Source organism: Bos grunniens, chromosome 17 (genome assembly GCF_055505025.1).
Source record: "Bos grunniens cultivar Pamir isolate PY7600 chromosome 17, Bosgru_T2T1.0, whole genome shotgun sequence".
Taxonomy (NCBI): Eukaryota; Metazoa; Chordata; class Mammalia; order Artiodactyla; family Bovidae; genus Bos; species Bos grunniens.
Genome location: NC_141181.1, coordinates 4,273,856 through 4,295,140, shown reverse-complemented (window position 1 = coordinate 4,295,140; position 21,285 = coordinate 4,273,856). Strand labels below are relative to the sequence as shown.

The window sequence follows — 21,285 nt, the reverse complement described above, 5'->3', positions numbered from 1 at the left end:
AGTCGCTCAGTCCTGTCCGACTCTTTGCGACCCCATGAATCGCAGCACGCCAAAGCCATTGTCGTGGTTGACCTTAAAAAAAAAATGTGCTCTTTCTCTCCGCCCCTCCATTGAAACAGTTTGGCTATAAAAGGCAGCTGGCTGTAGGCGGGACTTCGAGAGGCAGATGAAAACCGGTCCATTTAGGAATGTGGACCACCAGGCAGCCCCACCGTCCCTTCGGTAGTCACTGCTGTTTCTAAGATCTCTGCTGGAAGGTGAGGTTCCTTCCTCCCTGGTTGGGGAGAATGCAGCCCCCACAGGCTTGTGGACTGCTGCGGTTTTCCCGGAGACCAGTGAGACCTGGAGGAGAAGGTCCAGCGCAGGCCCTGCAGACCTCACGTGCTGCACCCACTCTCGGGGTCCAGGAGCCGTCTCAGGGCTGCCCCCATCCGCCCGCCCCTTCCTCCCTGCTCATGCGCCCTCCTGTCTCTGCACTCCGCACTCTGCCGCTTGCTTGGCACCACCAGATGCTCAGATGGCGTTCTTCAGAGTGACCTGTGCTTCTTGAAGCTATTGGCCTGGCTGGGGGCACCTCCAGGGTAGCTGTCTGTGGAGCCCCAGCCCTGAAGCCCTTTGTGACTCTTGCAGGAAGTTTCTCCTTCCCTCTCTTTGCACTGTCTTGATCTGTGAGTTTTGCCTGTTGGCACGTGAGCCTGGCCTTCTGCATCATGATCTGGAGGGGAGGCTCCTCTGAGCTGGCTGCGCCCCCCACCCCTTGCAGCCCGGTGCTCTGAACTCAGGGGGCTGCTAGACTGGAACCAGCCCCTGAGCCCTGACGCTTATTCCCAAGATGGGAGCCTTGGTTAGATAACACCTGTGAATGGCCAGAACAGTTGCTTAGAGTTAATTCATTTTTATACCTGTTAGTGGGCTGGATTTTTTAAAGGGTGTGCCTGATATTGGCAGATGGATATAATTTTCCTAGATGTAATTTACACCTGAGCCCTTTTCTAAGGATCTTGGCACATCCATCCCATCCCCCTTGAGGAGGAGACCGAGGAGACCAAGCCTTGTTTCACATAGGAGCTCTTGGCTGGGACCTTCTCATTTCACTTCTCATTTCCAGGGCAATTTTTTCCTCTCATACTAGCCACTTTTTCGAACTGTGTTTCTTTATTTCATATACAGAGATAAATGATGGCCAAAGTTTTTTTTTAAAAAAAAAAAGAGAAGATAAAGTCAGATACTCTTAGGTAAAGACACTCTTTCATAAAAGCATGTGTGGAATTTCTTGTCCACACGTCCTGCAGCTGAGGAAGGCATGGCTCTTTGCAGGAGGTGGACGTCTGCAGAAAAAGTGGGGGTGGACAAGGGGGTCCCTACACCCCGAGCCTTGCCTCGGGTTGCTGTCACTGTCCTGTTTTGGCCCCGTGCCTGTCCCTGCTGTAGGTTCACAGTCGGCTCTCCTGCTCCACACTCTGTTTGTGTAACTTAATCCAGTTTCCAGATTGTAAAAGTCAGTTGAGCTAAAACTGACTGAAGGAGAAAGATGTATCTGTTCTGTGATTTTTAGAAGAAATACTGACATGGTTTTATTTCTCCATTCTAAGATCTCTGACTTCTTTGAAGCTAGAGAAATGATGGCTGTTTCCACCCTTTTGCTTTAGGTTGACTCTTAAATGTCTTACTTTCACTGGGTATGAAGAACTTCCTGATTGTGCGCTTTAGTGAACTCTGTTGTGGTGTAAGACAGCCCAGGTTTCTGTTTCGCTTGTTCTATTCACAGGTAATCACTGCTGCTCCATTTGGGACTTCTAAATCCCAGGGTCAGCTCTGCCTGAAGCTCAGCTGGCCTCTGCATCTGTTGCCATTGCTTTTTCTGTTAGACGAGAGTCATCCTCTTGGTAACACGATCTCATAGGTATTGCGTTCTGTGCCAGGCATGACGCAAAGGCATCATCCTTTCATTTTAACCTCCTGAAAACTGTAAGCAGATCCTGTCGTCGTTTTCATATTGCGGTACTAAGTGACCAGTTCGTTCAGTACTAAACAGTGACGGCTCCAGAGCCTCTGCCTCTCCTGGCAGGCGAGACTACCTTGGCTCCTTGGGTAGGTCACAAGAACTTGGATAGGCTTGAACTCCGTACAGGGTTCATGTTTCTGACCCAGACAGATCTGCATTGGAGTTTTGGCTCTTCCTCTTAGTAGCTATGTGATCTTGGGTGAATTACTTAAATCCTCCAAAGCTTGTCTTCATTCAGAAGTTGTGTGTGAAGTCTTGACGATAAATTCGCCTTCAGTATGCAAGGCATGAGGTAGACTGTCATTGACTCTTCTACTTTTTACTAGTACATTAGCCTGACTTTTCTAAGGTAATTTTTGGCATGTGAAGTTGCCTGTTTTCCTTTCTTTCTGGAATGCTGAGCCCTGGCCAGCTCGGTCTGTAGAAGGGGTGACTGTGGTGCCTCTGATGTTGGCAACTCTTTATGACCATTGGCCTCCTGTGGCTTTTCAAAACATTTCTGGAGGCAGCTGGGTGTGTTTGTGGCCTGTTTTTGCAAGCACATCATTGAGTTAGTCCTGGCCTTTTAGGGTTTGAGAACGCCCAGTAAATAGCATACCTCTTACCTGCCTGACATGGACACAAGGAAAGAAGTTGGCAGATGGGAGACTGAAGTGTCACCTTTATTATTAATAAAGATGATGCTGGATGTAGAATAAAGGAGATACAGATAAGAGAACAGAGATGGGATTCTAAGGCGAGAGGATGGAGGAAGGGAAGCTTACATGCAGTCAGAAAAGGGGAGGGAGGAGAGGCTGCAGTCGGGATCCTTCATGTGAGGTGAGGGTTTAGACGGGGTCTCTGGTCTCTGCACTGTTGCACCTTCAAGACAGTCGGGAGCCGGCCTGCTGCGGGTCATGGCAGTTCTGTGGGCCGGCAGGTGTGGAGCTCAAATGTCCACTCCTCCAGCCTCTGGATTGTGCTCGGCGCAGGGCTACTTGTGGGAAGAGGAAATGGAAAGATTGTTATTTGGGAAAACTTGTCTGTTTGAAAACAGCTATGTATGCTACATTTAGGAGCTTCCTCTAAGTATTTTTGGAATACATGGATTTTAAGATCTTGTATGACTCTGAAGTAAGTCAGAGAAACACAAATATATGATATATGGGGAATCTTAAAAAAATGATACAAATGGACTTATTAATATTTATGAAACAGAAGCAGACTCACAGAGCACAGTTATGGATACCAGAGGGGAAGGTTGTGGGCAGGGATAGATTGGGAGTTTGGGATTAACATGTACACACCGCTAGATTTAAAATGGATTAAAAAATTACTTAAAAAGTTACATGACAGTTAATAGTTTCTTGATACACATATTTTATATTATATATGCTATATATTTGTATGTAGTTTTTATATTTTATGTATTTATATATATCATTATGGCTTATTTTTAATGTGTCTTTTGGGGTATATTAATTTCTGGTTTTTGATTCTGAAGGAAAATGAAATCATAATAATGATTGACAACTGCTGAAAATATGACCTGTTGTGTGATATTTTATTTGATTTGTTAATCTTAAAGATACAGACTTGATGATGGTTTCAGTCTGAAGGGGCAACCCTTGCTCCCAGTCCTTTTCCTGTTATAACTTGTCTAATGAAAGTAGAGGGCAGAGCTCCTTCCCTCTCCAGCCCCCTACCCTCAACTCGCATCCCTGTGTTTTTTTCTTGATTTGGGGCTTGTGAAAATAGATATGTTTCCTGAATTCATCCAGAAATGAAGCCTAATCAGAATTAAATCTATCTCCATTTTTTATCTGAATGCTTATAAAAGCTGTGTATTAACCATAATCTAAGAGTATCTTGGGCTTCCCTGGTGGCTCAGTAGTATCAGTAGCATCCGCCTGCCAATGCAGCAGGAGACTCTGGTTGATTGGGAAGATCCCCTGGAGAAGGAAATGGCAACCCATTCCAGTATTCTTGCTGGAAAATTCCATGGACAGAGGAGCCTAGTGGGCTACAGTCCATGGGGTAGCAAGAGAGTCAGACACACGTTGGTGACTTAAATTTTTGCAGCTGTAGAATTATATTAGACTTTAAATAATTTAACTGTTAACATTTTACCATTTAAGATCTAGCTCAAACTCATGTTTTAGGGAGTAAAATTATATCTCGTGAGAGCTATCAGCGTAAGTATATAGCCTCTTGGCATTCAACAAAAGCATATAACAAATGAAAGTTAATCTGTGTTTTCTTTTCTTTTTAGCTTCTCAGACAAGCTATTTAGTGGAAAAGGCTTACATTTTCAGCCATCAGTTCTAGATTTTGGAGTTCAGTAAGTATTTTCTCCTTATAATTTTTAGCAATTTATTACTTAAACTATTTGCTTTAGGATATTTTTTATATATGTATGATACTAAATATATTTTAAATAGATAATATCAAGAGATACTGTTTCTAGAACTTGTTGAAAGGAACTTTTTTGTGAAAAGGAGAGTATGAGCATTGTTTTAGTCCTTTCTTTAGTTTTTAATAAATATGTGTTATAATTTAAGTCTGTGGTATTATATCCTTGTTTTTCTGAAATAAAGCAGGCTATTTTTTAATGGAAAACTACATATCAATGGTTTCTGAATTTTTAAAATTAGGTTCACTTACGCACTTGTTTTTACTACTCCTTGTTCTTTGGGATTCAAAACTGTACTGCGTTAGTTATTGTGATTGGGGTTTTGGGAACAGGTGGGGAAGGCGGAGTGGAAGCTGTAATTCCTTACAGTATCTTGTTGGGAGCCATGAGATCAAGGCGGTGATCTGAGTGTCAGGTGAGGGACTGATTTGGGAACTCAGAAATTAAGGAAGAGAAGGATGAAGTTGTTCTCAGGCGGGAACTTCAGGACTCATGCTGGTTGTAGTGAAGTTTAAGATGTGAAGTGTTCCACTCACTGGATGTAGAATTTTGCTGTACTGAACAGATTCAGTTTCATGTTAATAGAGTTTCAAGGTGGAAGTAAAAGAGTGTTTCAGGATTAAAAACTGCTTGTTTTAGCATCCTGCAACATCAGTTTTATGAAGAACTTTTTTGAGTTGCAAAAAAAGTTATGTGAGTGAAATAACCGTGGTGCTGGAGAGCATCTGGGGTGAGTTAGTGGCGCTCGCCTGGCGTGTCCTCCTTCATTTTGTCTGGTTTCCTTCTGATCGTCAGAAGATCAGAGCTGCAGTGAAGACTAATGAATTTTAAATTTAGAAGTACATTGTTGAACTTTTTAAGGAGAGTGTATAAGAGGAAGACGCGATAAAAGTGCAAAGGGAATTTGCTGTATTTATAAGATTCTAGGTGTCTGCTTTTTTGTTTTTGAATTTTTATATTTTTACTCAAGTAAAGAATGAGGTTTTTATAATAAAACCTCATCAGTGTCAATTTCCAAGAGATTATTGTACTTCTGTCAAAAGTATGGTTAAGAGAACTCTTATTGCAGGACCTACTTGCATATTATAGATTGGTAGATATCATAAGAGGGATAGCAGTAAATACAGTTAGACTGTGATAGCAATTCCAGTTCATGGGACACTGGCTGTCTGTAGTATATTTACTCTGTCAGTATAAAAATCCTGCAGTCGGTGCCCATGGATGGGTGTATGCATTGTCTGCATGTGTTACTTAGCACTGCGCATCAGTTTCTGGTTCTGATAGCTGTAAGTCATGTTGAAAAGAAATGTTTAAAGTTTTTGACGTGAAAACGTTAATAAGTTTTAGACTTGGATCGCCTTTGGATGATTCAGTTTTGTTTATGTAGTCGTTTACAGTTCTAAAAGGCAATCTTACCTCTTGTGAGTTGAGTCTTACATCAATCCTGGTAGGTTGGGAGAAGAATTGATGCTTTTGAACTGTGGTGTTGAAGACTCTTGAGAGTCCCTTGGACTGCAAGGAGATCCAACCAGTCCATTCTGAAGGAGATCAGCCCTGGGATTTCTTTGGAAGGAATGATGCTAAAGCTGAAACTCCAGTACTTTGGCCACCTCATGCGAAGAGTTGACTCACTGGAAGAGACTCTGATGCTGGGAGGGATTGGGGGCAGGAGGAGAAGGGGACGACAGAGGATGAGATGGCTGGATGGCATCACTGACTCAATGGACGTGAGTCTGAGTGAACTTGGTGATGGACAGGGAGGCCTGGCGTGCTGCGATTCATGGGGTCGCAAAGAGTCGGACATGACTGAGCGACTGAACTGAACTGAACTGAACTGAGGATAGAGATAGGTGTTATCTGAAAGAGAATTATTTCCAAATATCTCTATATTTGAGCATGTACTATAGATGCTCATATATTTGGGCTGAGAAATAATGCATTTTTCCCCAAGGTTGTTGGTTATTTCCCTAGAAGTGGTAATAAACCTTGATTTCTAAGCCAGTATGCTCTCTGCTATTTTTCTCATAACTGAGATCTAGGATATGGTTATGGGAACATTATTTTTTGCTAAAGTTTAAAACAGTCATTCAGTGATAACAAAATACAGCCCCCCAAATTAGTCAGGTTTTATCTTACTTCTAACAAATGGCCCAGTTTATAGGCATTGCTGCTGCTGCTGCTAAGTTGCTTCAGTCGTGTCCGACTCTGTGCGACCCCATAGATGGCAGCCCACCAAGCTCCTCTGTCCATGGGATTCTCCAGGCAAGAACACTGGAGTGGGTTGCCATTTCCTCCTCCAGTGCATGAAAGTGAAAAATCAAAGTGAAGTCGCTCAGTCGGGTCCGACTCTTAGCAACCCCATGGACCGCAGCCTAACAGGCTCCTCCGTCCATGGGATTTTCCAGGCAAGAGTACTGGAGTGGGGTGCCATTGTCTTCTCCAATTATAAGGCATTAGACACACTTTAACCAGCACGTTCTCCTCATTTCTTGTCTGCCCTAGGTCAAGTTTTGCTATTGTTTATTTGACATTGACCTTGAGCAAACCTCATCCCTTCTCACAGCTCTAGTTTCTCTCTAGGATACAGAATCAGGATCATGTTATTCTGTTACCCTCTGCCTGCTTCTTAGGGTTTATTTTAAGGGTTAATATTCTTCTGGTCCTGAGATTAAAAGTGCTAATCATTCATAAGAAATTTTAATCATTCTTTTCTAGTATTAAATTAATAGAGTATCTTCCAGTTGTCACTTGTGAAGCAAATTCTTATCCTCATGACACTTTTAAAAATAGAGTTAAAAAAAAATAGGATAAAAATAGCACAGTGGTAACTAGGTTTTGGCCAGCATTTTCTGTTAGGTCTGCTGAGGTTTCTGGGGGACATAACTACTGGACTCTGCAACATGGCAGTTTTGTGTTGCTCTGGGAGACATTTGTGTCTTTTGAAACGAAAAATCTTGTATTGCAACAATGTGAATGAGATAAGTATTAGTAACTTTGCTGATTGATTCATATTATTCACTGAAAAACCCAAAATCATGGAAGTTTTTACTTAATTTATTTGAGGAAAAAGGCAGAAATGAGCCCAGTACTCCTGAGCTAGGGCTTTCTGAGGTGACCTGCTATATATGATAGTATAGACATTTTTTAGTTGTATTATTTAAGAACACTCTAAAAAAATCAAAGTTTTGATCACACTGATATGTATTTTATTTGTTACTGGTTGTTAAGGACTTTTAAAATACATATTGGACATATTAAGCCTTCAGTTAAGACTTGTGATGAAAAGTAGGAGGAAAAGTTGAAAGAAAAACTTCAAGGAATTGATGGCAAATACAGTATTTTGAAAACCCCATTGTTTGTAAGAGAAAGAGTATGCATTTAATTTTTCCTAAAGCATACATTTTTAATGTCAGAGAAATTGGAACGCAATCAGAGAAACACAAATATAGTGTAGATGATTTTTTGCTGAATTTAGAAATATGGTTGTATTTCTGGGCCGTACTGATGAGAACTGTCTATTTGGGTCTCTGCCACGGAGGGTGTTAAAACTAGAGATGACTTCAGTGAAGTTTTTTCTGGCTATCTGTTTATCACAATACTTAACTAGAGTGAATTTGGTATTGGGTGGTAGGGATCAGAGTAAATTATTCCAGGAAACGTTGCAGGTAGCTCCAGGTAGGTGGGCCAGAAACCAGTCCCTTTCCTCTTGCAGTTCTTTGTGAGAGCCCGCCTTGTAGACAGAGATCTTTGCTGAAAAGATTTGGCATCAGGGTCTCCTGATTAGGGTATTTGCTGAAGAACAGAAACTCTTACTGTGAGGGTCAAGGAAAGTTTTGAAAGTATATATAAAACTTTTGTGTGCATATTTTGGATGGAGGAGCCAAAGCTTTCATTAGAGTTTTTTGAAAGACTCATGATTTAAATGGATAAGAGCCAAAGCTAGAAAGTGCTGCAGAGTTTTCATTTTTCTCAGAAGAATGGTGTTTAATGATTAAGTTTCCTTTTATAAGACTTAATAAAGTCTCTTTGCTAGTTAAAATCCATTCCCCACAAAAAGTCTATTTAAATTTATTACTCAGTAAATGAACCCTAAGAAGATTGGATTTTTCTGTGAGTACAGTTTCTTTTCTAAATATATTTTCATTCAAATTAGAGACCATGTCAGACAGGTACCTAGATCCCTCTAGGTGGTTTTTGCAAGCATTTAACAGCCTGTGCGTGCTAAGTCGCTTCAGTTGTGTCTGACTCTTTGCGACTTTGGACTGTAGCCGGCCAGGCTTCTCTGTCTGTGGGATTTTCCAAGCAAGCATACTGGAGTGGGTTGCTCTGCTCTCCTCCAGGGGAACTTCCTGACCCAGGGATCGAACCCCAGTCTCTTAAGTCTCCTGCATTAGAAGGCAGGTTTTTTACCACTAGCGCCACCTGGGAAGCCTGTTTAATGGCCTAGAGGGTTGAATTCTTCTAAAACAAAAATCAGTGGGGTGCTGCTGTGGGTTGGCATAAAGGTCTTACAAAAGAAAGAATTAAAAAAGTTTTTTGGACTCTTTGTGGATAGAATTAGCAATAGGATCATTCTATTAGCAATAGGATTGTTTTTAACTGTGTAATGAAGATCAACAGCTTTCTGTGTTAGAGTGTGTATACGTATGTATATATGTATTGATGGGTGGGTGAATGGTTAGATATTTTGTTTATAACCATACAATCCCTGGCATTTTCTTCTCTTTCCCCTCCTAGGTTCCTGGGACAGCCTGCAGCAAAGATTCTCTATGCTTATAACCCAAGCAGGGAGAGTGAGGTTGTAGTGAATTCCGTGTTTACAGCCGCGAGACATTTCCATGTGCCTCCTGTTCACTGCAGGGTGAGTGTAGACCAGCTCTTGGAAGCTAAGCTGTGGCGGGCTGCCAGCTGTTCTTGCTTTCTTTGGCCTGCAGTTTTTTTTTACTTTCTGCTGCCTGTCTCTCCGTTTTCTGCTACCCAAGCTCTTTCCTTCTGTGTGTTTGCTTTAGCATTTATTTTTTCAGTTGTTCAGATTCATAATTTTGTGGTTGTTGATATTCAAGTGGAAAGAAAAGCATGTATATTCAATATGACTTTTTCGTAGTTAAAGAAACTTAATATTGCTTATCTCATGATGGCTACAAATGCTGAAGCATGTAGTAACTAGTCAAGTTTATAGTGGTGATCTTTTTACCCGGCCAGCCTACTAGACTGTTTTCTTAGTATAGGTCTAAGAGAGAGTGAGTGGTTCCTTGTGAAGCTCATTTGCATCAACACAGAGCTCCAAACCCTTGTCTTCCAATAGTTTTAATTTTAGTAATTCAGTTTACCTTTAATTTTTAATGAAAATCCAGGTTCCTAGTAGAGTTTATTTATTTTCCTTACTATGTCTCTGTGATACCCGCTTCTTAAAAATAATACTGGGACTCAGGAAGTGGTGTAAGGGGGAGCCTGGTATCTTGTTCATCGCACTCCGTCCAGATGAGTGCCGTCCTGGCTTTTATTAAGCAGCAGCATATTTGTATACTGGTGGTTCTGTTTACTTAAGTAGAAAAAGAACCGTGTAGATACTGGCCCTTGAACACGAGGATGAGGAAGAGGAGGGAAGAGAAAAGATGTGGGACACATGACTCCAGCTGGTTGAGAGTGGTCTTGCCCTAAGTCCACGGTATTTCTGATATTTTCTGTTAGATTTTTGGGTGTTGATCTGTATGGATGTTCTCAGGGATCCATGATATGTATAAATCGAGGGTGCAAGAATATGCCAATATCTGGAATTGTAAAAAAAAGAAATCTGTGAAAGATAATTTATCAAAGAAGGGCCATTCCAAGTGGTTAATGAAGTGCCTTTCTTTCAGGTAATTCCAGCAATGGGGAAAACTTCCTTCAGAATTATTTTCTTACCCACTGAAGAAGGAAGCATTGAAAGTTCCTTATTTATTAATACCTCCTCACACGGAGTCCTCTCTTATCATGTAAGTAGCTTTTTCTTTTGGTCATATAATTTGGCTGCTGATTTAATGAAGGTGTTTGGGTATTAAAGGAAAAAAAGCCTTTTGGAAATGTCACCCCCTGGTTTGTGTCATTCAAATGTAAGGCTGCTTAGTTGGTGTTCAGCTCAGCAGCCTGCCTCCTTCCACTGTCACGGGCCGCTGTCCATCCTGCAGAGTGCAGGGCTGGAACGCACCTTGGGTCTTGAGAGGTGATGGAACAAAGCAGAGAAATGCATTGCACAGTTTTCTAGTGTGAAATATAGTGGGGTTTCAAAGCTCACGCCCTCCACCTCAAGCAGTCCAGGGCTGGGGGCTGTGAGTGCCTCTGGAAATTTTGCCCCCTCCTCTGCTGGGCTCAGGACTGTTTCTGCTTGTTGGGAGAGGGTTGTGGGCTTGGAGGCCAGTCCTCAGGGGCTCCTTGTTCTAGCAAAGCCCGGGTAGGTGGGGTGGCAGGGGCGGGGAGCGAAGGACAGGAGTCTATTTATTCACAAAAACAGTCAGAAATCTTTATCTTAAGTGGTATCTGTGACATCTTTCATTTAAGTGCCAAGACCTAGCATTTTTGTGGCTAAGTCTAACTAAATTCCATTAAACTTTTGTCCCATTCAGAAGAGCTGTCTATTTCTGTAAAGATTTGCTACAGTGAGAAACACTGAGCTTAAATACAGCAACTTTTGTTGCAATTTTTTAAGTAGACAAAGATAAGTATAATAATTGGATAGTCTTGAAGGCCAAGTTGAGGAACACAAATTTCCTTTGGAAAAGTATTTCAGTGTTGTGTCAAATGTGTTTTGAAACTCAGTTTTTTTGTTTTTTTCTTTTTCTGCAGGTATCTGGATTTGGTACTCGCGTAATGTCTGCAAAAGGGTCTGCAGAGCAGCTTCCGAATGCTTACTTTCTGCTTCCACAGGTCCAGACTGTTCAGCTTTCTCAAACACAGGTGATTTTAGTAGTACCTTTATTTTGAATGCTGGTAAACACCCAACTTTGGAGCCTCTACATTTTGGTGTCTGATGAAGAGGACAAACAGCCCTTTTTACATAGTCAGAATTGGGATTTTTAACGTGTTCTGCTCTTGGGGAAAATCCTGGTACATAGGGAAATAACATGCGTGTGTAAAGTGTCAGAGGAGTCCGTGTACTCCTTTGTAATGGCTGTGTACTTCATGGTGCTGATATTTCGTAGTTGCTCAGCCCTGTTGGTCATCTGCAGTGGGTCCCGGTTTTCATTGTGGTCATTAGCAGGTGTACGTATTTTACAGCTTTCTTTGGTTTTCTTTTGGACTACCTGTTTTGTTGGGGTGTATTTTTTAAAAAGGATTCTGTAGTTAAAGACTGTGCACTGTTCTGTACAGCTTGTTAATCTTGCCAGAGTGCTCTTCAGGAAGCCAGACCCTCCCTGGTCCCCACTAATGACATTCCTGCAAATATCTTCCCTCCCCACCTGCCTCCAGTCCTGCCTGGGTGTGGCTCACCAGAAAGAAGGGTTTCCCATGTCTTAGTAGGTATATGTAATGGTACCTTAAAATTCTTTTAATATACATTTCATGAATAGCTTATAGGGTTGTCCATTTTTCCCTTTGATTATTTATATTTCTTTGTGTGGACAACTGTTGACATTCCAAAAGCTCTTGACTCAACATATTATGAATATATGTTACTCCTTATATACTACTTACTACTACTTCCTTACTGCTACTACTACTTACTACTACACTGCTCTTTCTTCTAATGAGTAAATAAAGCCCACTGCTTGGACTTCTGTAGGTCTCTGTATCCAGGCTTTCCTTCACCATCTGCCTCACTGAGCCTCTGCTCTCGGCCAGGTAATGGTCTGGCACTTCTGTCTCAATGGAGCTCTCATTCCAGTGGGGAGACAAAAAAAATTAATTTACTTGTAATGTCTGGGCAGTTTGCCACGAAATATGTTATTCTTAGGGATTTAAAATATTACTACTATTTTCATTTTTTATAAAATGAAATAGCCCTTCCTCAGAATTGTAAGGAAGATTTAATTTGCAAATTTGGATTTGCTGTAAGTCCCCAAACCAGTGGACTGTACTGAAAGGTTTTAGGCCAGAGACTGCGCTGATCTGACCTGCATTCTGTTAAGGGCTTGGGAGGCCTGGAGAAAGTTCAGTTTGCATGTGCTGACAGCAAGGGCTTTTCCTGTGAGCACTTTCAGCCTTATCTTGGGGCTGTCCTTTGGTGGCGGGAGATGGGGGAGTGAGATGGGCCAGGTTTCTCTGCTGACTGCGAGTGAGAGCTCTGAATGCCTGGTGCCGTGCTAGTGGTGATAAAAGCATTAAAAGCAAGGCGAGTGTTCAGATCTCCTCAGTTAATGGAGTTGATTAAAGGATACATGGTGTTAGGGGCCTCGGAGAGAGGCCTTGGTTCGGTGAGAGCTTGCCTGTCATCCGCTGTGTCTGGCAGAGCCCAGCCTTCCTTTGACGCCCTCTGCCCTTCCCCACATCCGGGCCTTCGTCATCTGGGCATCACAGCAGCCCCTTCCTTGGTCCCCAGTGCCTGCTTGGGCCTTTCCAGTCCCCTTCCCGAGCGGCACGGGCTGTCTCTGGAAAGCCTGGCGCAGTCCTCCCCGCCCGCGTGGGCCTCTCCCCGCCTCTGCGCTCAGGCTGGTCCTGCCACGTGCCCAGACGCCCCTCCCCGGCGTCCCGGCGTGCGCCTGCGCGTCACCCCTCCTTTCTCACCGGGGCGCTCCTGGGACTTTGCTGCCTCTCCCATTCTGCTCGGACCTTGGTCAGACTTCAGTACAGCTGTGTTCTTTCCCGTTAGGACTCATATCCCTTGAGATGATCCCATACCCAGTCTCTCCTTCCCTCTGAGGAATTAAGCCCCATGAAGACAGGGCCCCCTGACTCGGCTTTCTGCCTGTCCCCGGCCCAGCCTGAGCCTGCCGTCAGAGGGGCCCAGGAAGGCGCTGCAGGTTCCCCACCTCACAATCAGGAGCAGTGGCTGTTGCTCCCTGCCCTGTGGCCCAGCACAGCAGTGGCTTTTCTTGGTTTATGTTTCTGCTCTAGCTGGTGTGAAACTTTTCTGTTTCTTTTTTCCCTTTTTGTTTATATTTAATAGCTCTTACTAACATATAATTCACATCCCACAAAATTCAGCCACTTAAAGTGCCTCCCGATCCCTCACGGAATTGTGCAACCATCACCCCGATCTCACAACCCAATTTTAGAACGTTTTCGCTGCCTTAGTCCCTGGCAACCACTGCTGTGCCTTCTGTCTGTATAGATCTGTCTGTATTGGACATTTCGTGCAAGTGAATTGTGTGGTCTTTTGTGACTGGCTTCTTTCATTTAGCAAAATGTTTTCAAGTTTCATTCATGGCATCAATCTCCTTCCTTTTTATTGCCAAATACTATACTGTTGTATAGACATATTCCACAGTTTGTTTAAACATTATCAGTTGGTGGACATTTAATTCATTTTCATTATTTTGACTATTATGAATAATGTTTCAGTGAACATTCACAGACAAGTTTGTGTGGATGTATGTCTTCTATTCTCTTGGTTTATATGTAGATGTAAACCTTTGCTGGCTCACATGTTAATTCTGTGTCTAACATTTTGAGGAATCATCAGACTGTTTTCAGAGTGGTTCCATTGTTTTATAATGTCACCACAATATACAAGGATTCCAGTTTCTTTGCAGCTTTGCCAAGGCTTGTTTTTTTTTTTTTTTACTGTTTTTTGTTTTGTTTTTTTTTTATAGCCATCCTAGTGGGCGTGAAGTGGTATCTCATGTGGTTTTTATTTGCATTTCCTTAATGACTAATGATGTTGAGCATCTTTTCATGTGCTTTTTGGTAATGTGTATATCTTCTTTGGAGACATGTGTATTCAAATCCTTTGCCCGTTTTTAAATTGGGTTTTCGTTTTTATTGTTGAGATGTAAGTGTTCTTCGTATATTCTAGATATTGGACTTCCATCGGGGACACAATTTGTAAATATTTTCTTCTATTCTGTAGGTTGTCTTTTTATTTTTAATTTTTATGAACTCCAGTTTACTTATTTTTTATTTAGTCGTTTATGCTTTTAGTGTCATATCTAGCAAGGCTCAGGGTTTTGAAGATTTACTCCTGTCTTCTTCTGAGAGTTTACAGTTCGCCTCCTGCAGTGAGGTCTGTGGCCCGTTTTGGCTTCGTTTTAGTGTGGGCCGTGAGCTTGGGTTCCGAGTTCATTCTCTCCACGTGCGTTTCCGGTGCTCCAGTACCTCTGGGGAACAGACAGTTCTTCCCCCACTGGGTTGTCTCGGCTCTTCCTTGCACCTGTCAGCTTCGACTCCATTCTCAGCAGTAGAGTCTCTCCTTCCGTTTCATCTGTACTGGGATCTGTGAGTTTAGTAAAGTCACTTTCTGAGGCTGCTCCATCAGTCAGCAGAGAGTTGTTAGCTATCACTCTCGAATGTTCCAGGAAATGTTAGAGCAGTGAACACGGCACAGTGACCCTGCTCTTGTGATGTGACAATGTAGAATACATTTCAAGAGTTTGTACATAAAGCTCAGTTTTTTTGTTCTGATCTTCTGTTAGAGCCCAGTATTCAGAGATCTAAATATTAAAAAAATTCTCTTAAAAGTCAGTTACTAAATTTCTTTCATTTTTATGGTGATTCAGAAAAAGAAATTTTAAAGTCTTTTTTTAAGGCTTACTACATACACTGGGAAACAAAAAAGCCTACAAAATTTATTTTTTACAATATTTTTACCTTTGAACCACAGACATAAAATGTCTTTGTATTGTTTTAAATGGATGGACGATTGCCAGCTGTCCTTTCTCAGGAAGGAGTGTCTTTATTTTGATGTTCTTTCTGTCCTGTTCTTGTCTCCTTCCTTCCTGTTGTCCAGAACCCATCATCTGGGGTGGGTGCCGAGTTGGGGAAGTCATTTCTCTCGGAGGGCTAGGACTTGTGGGAGGGATTGCTCACAATTGCATCTTTTTCAGCATGGAGTGGGAAAGCGTATCTGGTGGAAAGAAGCTAAAGAGCAGGGTTTAGGCAGAAAGGAATATGTCCTGGATCTTTTAGATAGGGTCTTTGCTCACACTTAAACTTGCTTCCTAAGGCAGCAGCTAGAAGTTTCTGCAGTCAGAACACGTCGGCTCACTTTTCCTTGTAGCTTACCGCACACTGCCTCACTTGGAGGGACTGGCGGTACTTGGTCGTATCTTCCAAGCTTCTAAAAGATGTAGTCAGCTATTACAAAATCAAGTTTACATCATGCTACTTTAAAAATCATGGATTCATTTGATTTTTAAAATTAACAGATTACTTTCCGTCTGTGCTGGGTCTTTGCTGCCGCACTCGGGCTTTCTCTGGTCGCAGTGAGGAGAGGGGTGCTCTCTGTTTGGCATGCGGGCATCTCGTTTTGGTGGCCTCTGTGGTTGGGGAGCGTGGGTGCTAGGTGCATGGGCTTCAGGAGTCTCAGCACCTGGGCCCAGCAGTTGTGGTGAGCAGGCTTAGTCGCCCCAAGGCATGTGGAATCTTCTCGGATCAGGGATCAAACTCGTGACAAACTCGTGTCCCCAGGCAGATGCTTATACACTGGACAACCAGGGAAATTAAAAAAAAAAAAAAAAAAGGATTTATTTTACAGATACAAACTGGAGGAAAAATTAACTACATCCATGAAAGCAGAAGCTGATCTTCCTCAGTCTGCTTCCAGGCCTGAAAGCAGAGCTTTCCACTGAGCTTTCCACTGAGCCCACTTTATCCTGCTGGATTGTTAAACGAGCATTTGTAAAACCCCCAGGACAGAGCCCAACCTCAGCTCACAGAGTATAATTAAGTACCCTGAAAAGGGTTTTGTTTCATATTCCGTCCTCCTTTCTTAAAAGAGTGTGCATTTAGGGAAAATGGTCAAATAAAATATGTCCATATGATCTTATTTGAATGTTGAGCTTTAAGCCAGCTTTTCCACTCTCCTCTTTCATCAAGAGGCTCTTTACTTTTTTTGCTTTTTGCCATAAAGGTGGTGTCATCTGCATATCTAAGGTTATTGATATTTTTCTCAGCAATCTCGATTCCAGCTTGTGCTTCATTCAGCCCAGCATTTTGCATGATGTCCTCTGTATGTAAGTTAAATAAGCAGGGTGACAGTATACAGTTGACGTACTTCCGTCCCAGTTTGGAGCTAGTCTGTTGTTCCATGCCTAGTTCTAACTGTTACCTCTTGAGGTGCGTACAGATTTCTCAGGAGGCAGGTAAGGTGGTCTGGTTCCATCACTTCACGGCAAATAGATGGGGAAACAGTGATTGACTTTATTTTCTTGGACTCCGAAATCACTGCAGATGGTGACTGCAGCCATGAAATTAAAAGATGCTTGCTCTTTGGAAGAAAAGCTAGACCAACCTAGACAGCATATTAAGAAGCAGAGACATTACTTTGCCAACAAAGGTCTGTCTAGTCAAAGCTATAATTTTTCCAGTAGTCATGTATGGATGTGAGAGTTGGACCATAAAGGAAGCTGAGCACCAAAGAATTGATGCTTTTGAACTGCGGTGTTGGAGAAGACTCTTTTGAGAGTCCCTTGGACTGCAAGGAGATCCAGCCAGTCCATCCTAAAGGAAATCAGTCCTGAATATTCATTGGAAGGGCTGATGCTGAAGCTGAAACTCCAATACTTTGGCCACCTGATGCGAAGAACTGACTCATTGGAAAAGATCCTGATGCTGGGACAGATTGAAGGCAGGAGGAGAAGGGGATGACAGAGGATGAGATGGTTGGATGGCATCACCGAATTGAGGGACGTGAGTTTGATCAAGCTCCAGGAGTTGGTGATAGACGGGGAGGCCTGGCATGCTGCAGTCCATGGAGTGGCAAACACTTGGACACAACTGAGCAACTGAACTGATGATCTTATTTCTGTGAATGGGGGGAAAATAGTGTGAATATGTATAATGTCATGTAGATTATAATTGGTTCTGCCCTCTTAATATGAATCCTGAGTTTAAGATCTGTTTATTTTCTGGAATAACAAAAAAAAAAATGTGTTCATCCTGTGGAATAAACTAGGGTGCCCATGAAAAATTGTTAGGTTGTCTAATTTTTTCTTGTAGTATTGAGCTCATTCTGGCCCTTTTTGTGTGTGTCCATTCATATCTGACTTTTGCATTTTTCCTGCTCAGTCAAATTGGATTAAATAGCTCACTCTCTAATGCTGAAGCCAAGAGTGTTTGTGTGATTGGTGTTCTGTCTAAATTGGTGCTGGCCGGGAGTTCTCTAGCAGTGGCTGAGCTCAGGGGACAGGAGGGTGCACATTGCAGCTGCTCTGGGGGAAGACAGGCAGCCGACACAGGGAGTTAGTTGCCTTTTCCTTTGGTCCTCCTCTTTTATTTGTTTTGACCTTTATTGAGCGAGCATTCCTGGTGGACAAGGTGTCACTGTGAGTGGGTTTAAGTGAGATTCCCAGGCCGCTCCGCTTTGTTGCAGTCTTGTCCGCGTTTGGCACCTGGATCATTCTGTGGTCAGGCTTTCCTGCCTCCAGTGCACCCGCCACACGGCCTGGTGATGTCTCCTTAAACAGAGCTCTTCTCCCTGGTCACTGCATCGCTGGGTCCCCGTTGTTTGCAGGACCCAGCACAAGCATCCTGGCTTGGCACCTGGGGCCCTTTATCCCCCAGGTCCAGCGTCTTCTCCATCCTCAGAGATACCCCTGCTCTTCTCAGCTTTGGCCTCATAAACCACTCTTGCTTGCAGCCCTTGTCATCCCTTTCTCCAAGCAGTCTCCCCATTCACAAGCTTTTTTCCCATTCTAACTCCAGTTATCCTTCTGTTTCCATCCTTTGAGACCCAGTTCAGCCACCCCTTCCCAGATCCCCGGGCCAATGTCTGCTCAGGTCCCTCGACACGTGGTTCAAGCCTGCTTCAACATTGAGGTTCCTGGGCTGCCTCCTTCCCCTGCTCTACCACGAGGCTCTCTGGGCCCAGGCCTGTCTCTTCTTCGTTTTTATAATCTCAGCATCAGCTCAGCAGTTAGTACATTGAGGGCAGCCCCCAGAGTTTTTAATAGGTAGATGAGTCAGTGGGCATCCGAGTTAAGAGCCCCAAATAGCACATCACCTCGACATAATATCTAAGATTTGTGTAAGTTCACCTTTTCACCACATCAACCAGATGACCTTCTACAGATTTAGTACCAGGGCAGGTGGTATTAAAATTCTTATTTTAGAAATTGTAGAATGGTCTTAGAGTTTAGGTTACTTGGTGGAGGTTGAGGACACAGCTAGGATTGGCAGTCCCGGCTGAGTTTGCTTTAAATTTTTCCCCAGGTAATGATTTTCATATTGTTGACTTCGTAATTGATGTTCCAGGAAAGATAAATGCGGATAAAAATTTTTTTGCAGCATTTATATAATGGCAAAAACAGTAGAAACAGCTTAAAGGCTCAAACGTGGGGAAAGGGTGTGATAAATTTAAGTGTGTCAGCATAGTACAATATTAAGTCATTGTTCCAAATTACAGTTATAATGCTATGTAGAAATGTCTGCAAGCAAAAAATATAAGCTAGACTGCATTCTGTGATTATAACTAGAAAGTATATAGTGGGATGTAATATGTAAATAGAGTTGTGTTAGGCTAACGAAAAAGCAGGAAGTTCTGTTTTTATTCATTTGGTTTTTGGCTGTGCCATGCGGCGTGTGGGATCTTGGTTCCCGGACCACGGCTTACACTTGCCGCCTGCAGTCGAAGCACAGAGTCTTAACCACTGGACCACCAGGAAACTCCCAAGAAGTTCAATTTTTTTAACGTTTTTCTTTAATGTTGTTTTGGATCCAAGCCATTGAGATTTGAGAAACTTTTTAGTGATTTATTTGAGCAAAAAAGAATTTAAAATTAGCATTCTCTTAGAATCTGGCATATAAGGCCCCTATAACAATGACGTTGTCTCAGAGAGTTAAATAATTATTATTGGAATCACTGTAAAATAATATTTATTGTCAAAGATGGAATTATAAGGCAGTATGGGAAACGGAGAGGCTTTAAAGGGAAACCAATGACACACAGTTCCCACCGAGTAAAAGTGCTTTTTCTTTATATGTGTGTCCTAAGATGGTATCATAGTATTGAATTCTCTCAAAGGGAGATTGTGATGATGATAAATTATAGCGTAATTTTAAGAAAGCGCAGGAAACCAGAGGAGTGAAACATTAGAGCTGGGCACCAGCGCCTCAGCACTGGGAGCAAGGGGCACGTGTCCTCACCTCCTTGCTGAGCTCTCCTGTGTGTGTGGTGGGAGCCGTCCTCCCGGCACAGCGTCCTGTTACTAGATTGTGTAAAGGGGAGATTATTTCTGGATCTTCTGGGTGGTATCTAATGTACCTCAGCCCTGGCGTTCCTGCCCGTTTAAGCCTGGCGCAGGCTGGCTTGGGCGCGCCGCCGGGCCCCGGGCCTGCCCCCTGCCCCCCCGGCGGGACAGGTGTGGGCTGGGCCACGGGGCCAGGCTGGGCGGGGGTGGGGGGGCGTGGGGGGCGCCCCAAGTGCTGTCCTGTGCCTCGCTGCTGCCGCCGAGGTGCTGATCCCTGTCAAGTGAGGGTGGCCGTGCGCAAGGGAAGCTGTAAACTCTGCTGGGAGGAGGCGAGGAACGGCTCCAGCCACAGTTTGACGGAGAAGTGGAAAGGGGCGTGTTTCTCACTCACCAGTTGCAAAGGTCTGAACGAGGATCTGGAGCTGGAAAATAAAAACAGGGAAAGGTTAAAGGGCTCAGTAGCTGCCGTGTTTTCCTGAGATCTTACATAATTAGTTAAATGAAATACACAGCTTTTCTGGGTGTGATAGTTAAGAATTCCTAACAGTCTGGGTAGAATCATAATGTTTTTAATAACACTAATTTGCCTGATAAAAGTTATCTTTTTTTTTTTTTAACATAATAACATTAGGCTGTCCAACTCTGGAGAGTTATTACTGTATGTTAGGAAAATATATTGCATTACCTACCTATCTCAGAATACAGCTTTTAAAGCAAAGAAACTGCTTTATTAAAAAAAATTTTTTTTTCATTGAAGCCTCCAGTGAAAATGACTCAGTGGGATGGGAGTTCGGAAGAGATAGAGGATTGGCAAGTAGCAGCCAGGAGGGATCCTGGTGGAGCCCAGGAAGATACCCAGAGGTGTGGGTGTGGTATAACCCTGACCCCCAAGCCAGGGGCGTTCTTCCCCCCCCGCCCCACCCATCAGCCCCTGCAGCTCTGAAGTGTCTGTTCTCTCGGCAGAGCTCAACAGTGTTCTGGAACAGTTTCCTGGTCGCTCTATTAACTCAGCATTTGCTTGGTCCCTTTTTTGCCTCCTGGGAAAATTGATTAGCTCCTTACTGAAAAACATGAGAGACCCCAGTCGTAGCAAGAATAATATGCTGGAAGGTTTTTTTGGTGTGTGTTTTCCTTCACTAAGATTATAAGCACCGTAGGAGCAGCAATCATGTTCTAATCAGAATTTTTTTTTATCACCTGGCACAGAGCCTCAGCCTCATCAGATAACTTGTAGTAAATAAATGCTTGAGGATTGAATTGTTTTTGTTCAGTCGTGAACTGCAGTGTGCCAGGCCTCCCTAAGGACTGAATAAATCACCTTAAAAAGCAAGAAGGTGCAATTTCAGCTATTGACAAAGTTATGAAAGGAGTCTTTTTTTTTTTTATTAGTTAGCTAATTTCCTTTGGGCTGTGCTGGGTCTTCGTTGCTGCGCGCAGGCTGCTCTTCGGTGGCGGCCAGTGGGCTGCTCATGGTGCTGGCTTCTCTTGTTGCCGAGCGTGTACTCCAGAGCACTGGCTCGGTAGTTGTGGTACGCAGGCTTAGCTGCCCTGAGGCACGCAGGATCTTCCTGGACCAGGGATTGAGCCTGTGTCCCTGTGTTGGCAGGCAGACGCTTTAGCACTGCGTC

The 21,285-nt window shown here is 43.2% G+C and overlaps 1 protein-coding gene across 12 annotated transcripts in view; it reads left to right on the top strand.

The window, feature by feature from the left end:
* The window catches only part of TMEM131L (transmembrane 131 like), a 173,506-nt gene that overhangs the window by 84,665 nt on the left and 67,556 nt on the right, over positions 1–21,285 (top strand). For 11 of the 12 annotated variants that reach the window (XM_086345878.1, XM_086345886.1, XM_086345876.1 and 8 more), the window contains 4 exons: positions 4,257–4,325; positions 9,135–9,258; positions 10,256–10,372; positions 11,220–11,330. In XM_086345878.1, coding sequence (XP_086202004.1) covers positions 10,268–10,372; positions 11,220–11,330 — 216 coding nt within the window. In that variant the 5' untranslated portion in view covers positions 4,257–4,325; positions 9,135–9,258; positions 10,256–10,267. Of the gene's footprint in view, positions 1–118; positions 258–4,256; positions 4,326–9,134; positions 9,259–10,255; positions 10,373–11,219; positions 11,331–21,285 lie in introns of those variants that run through there. The other variant, XM_086345880.1, reaches the window with a different exon arrangement.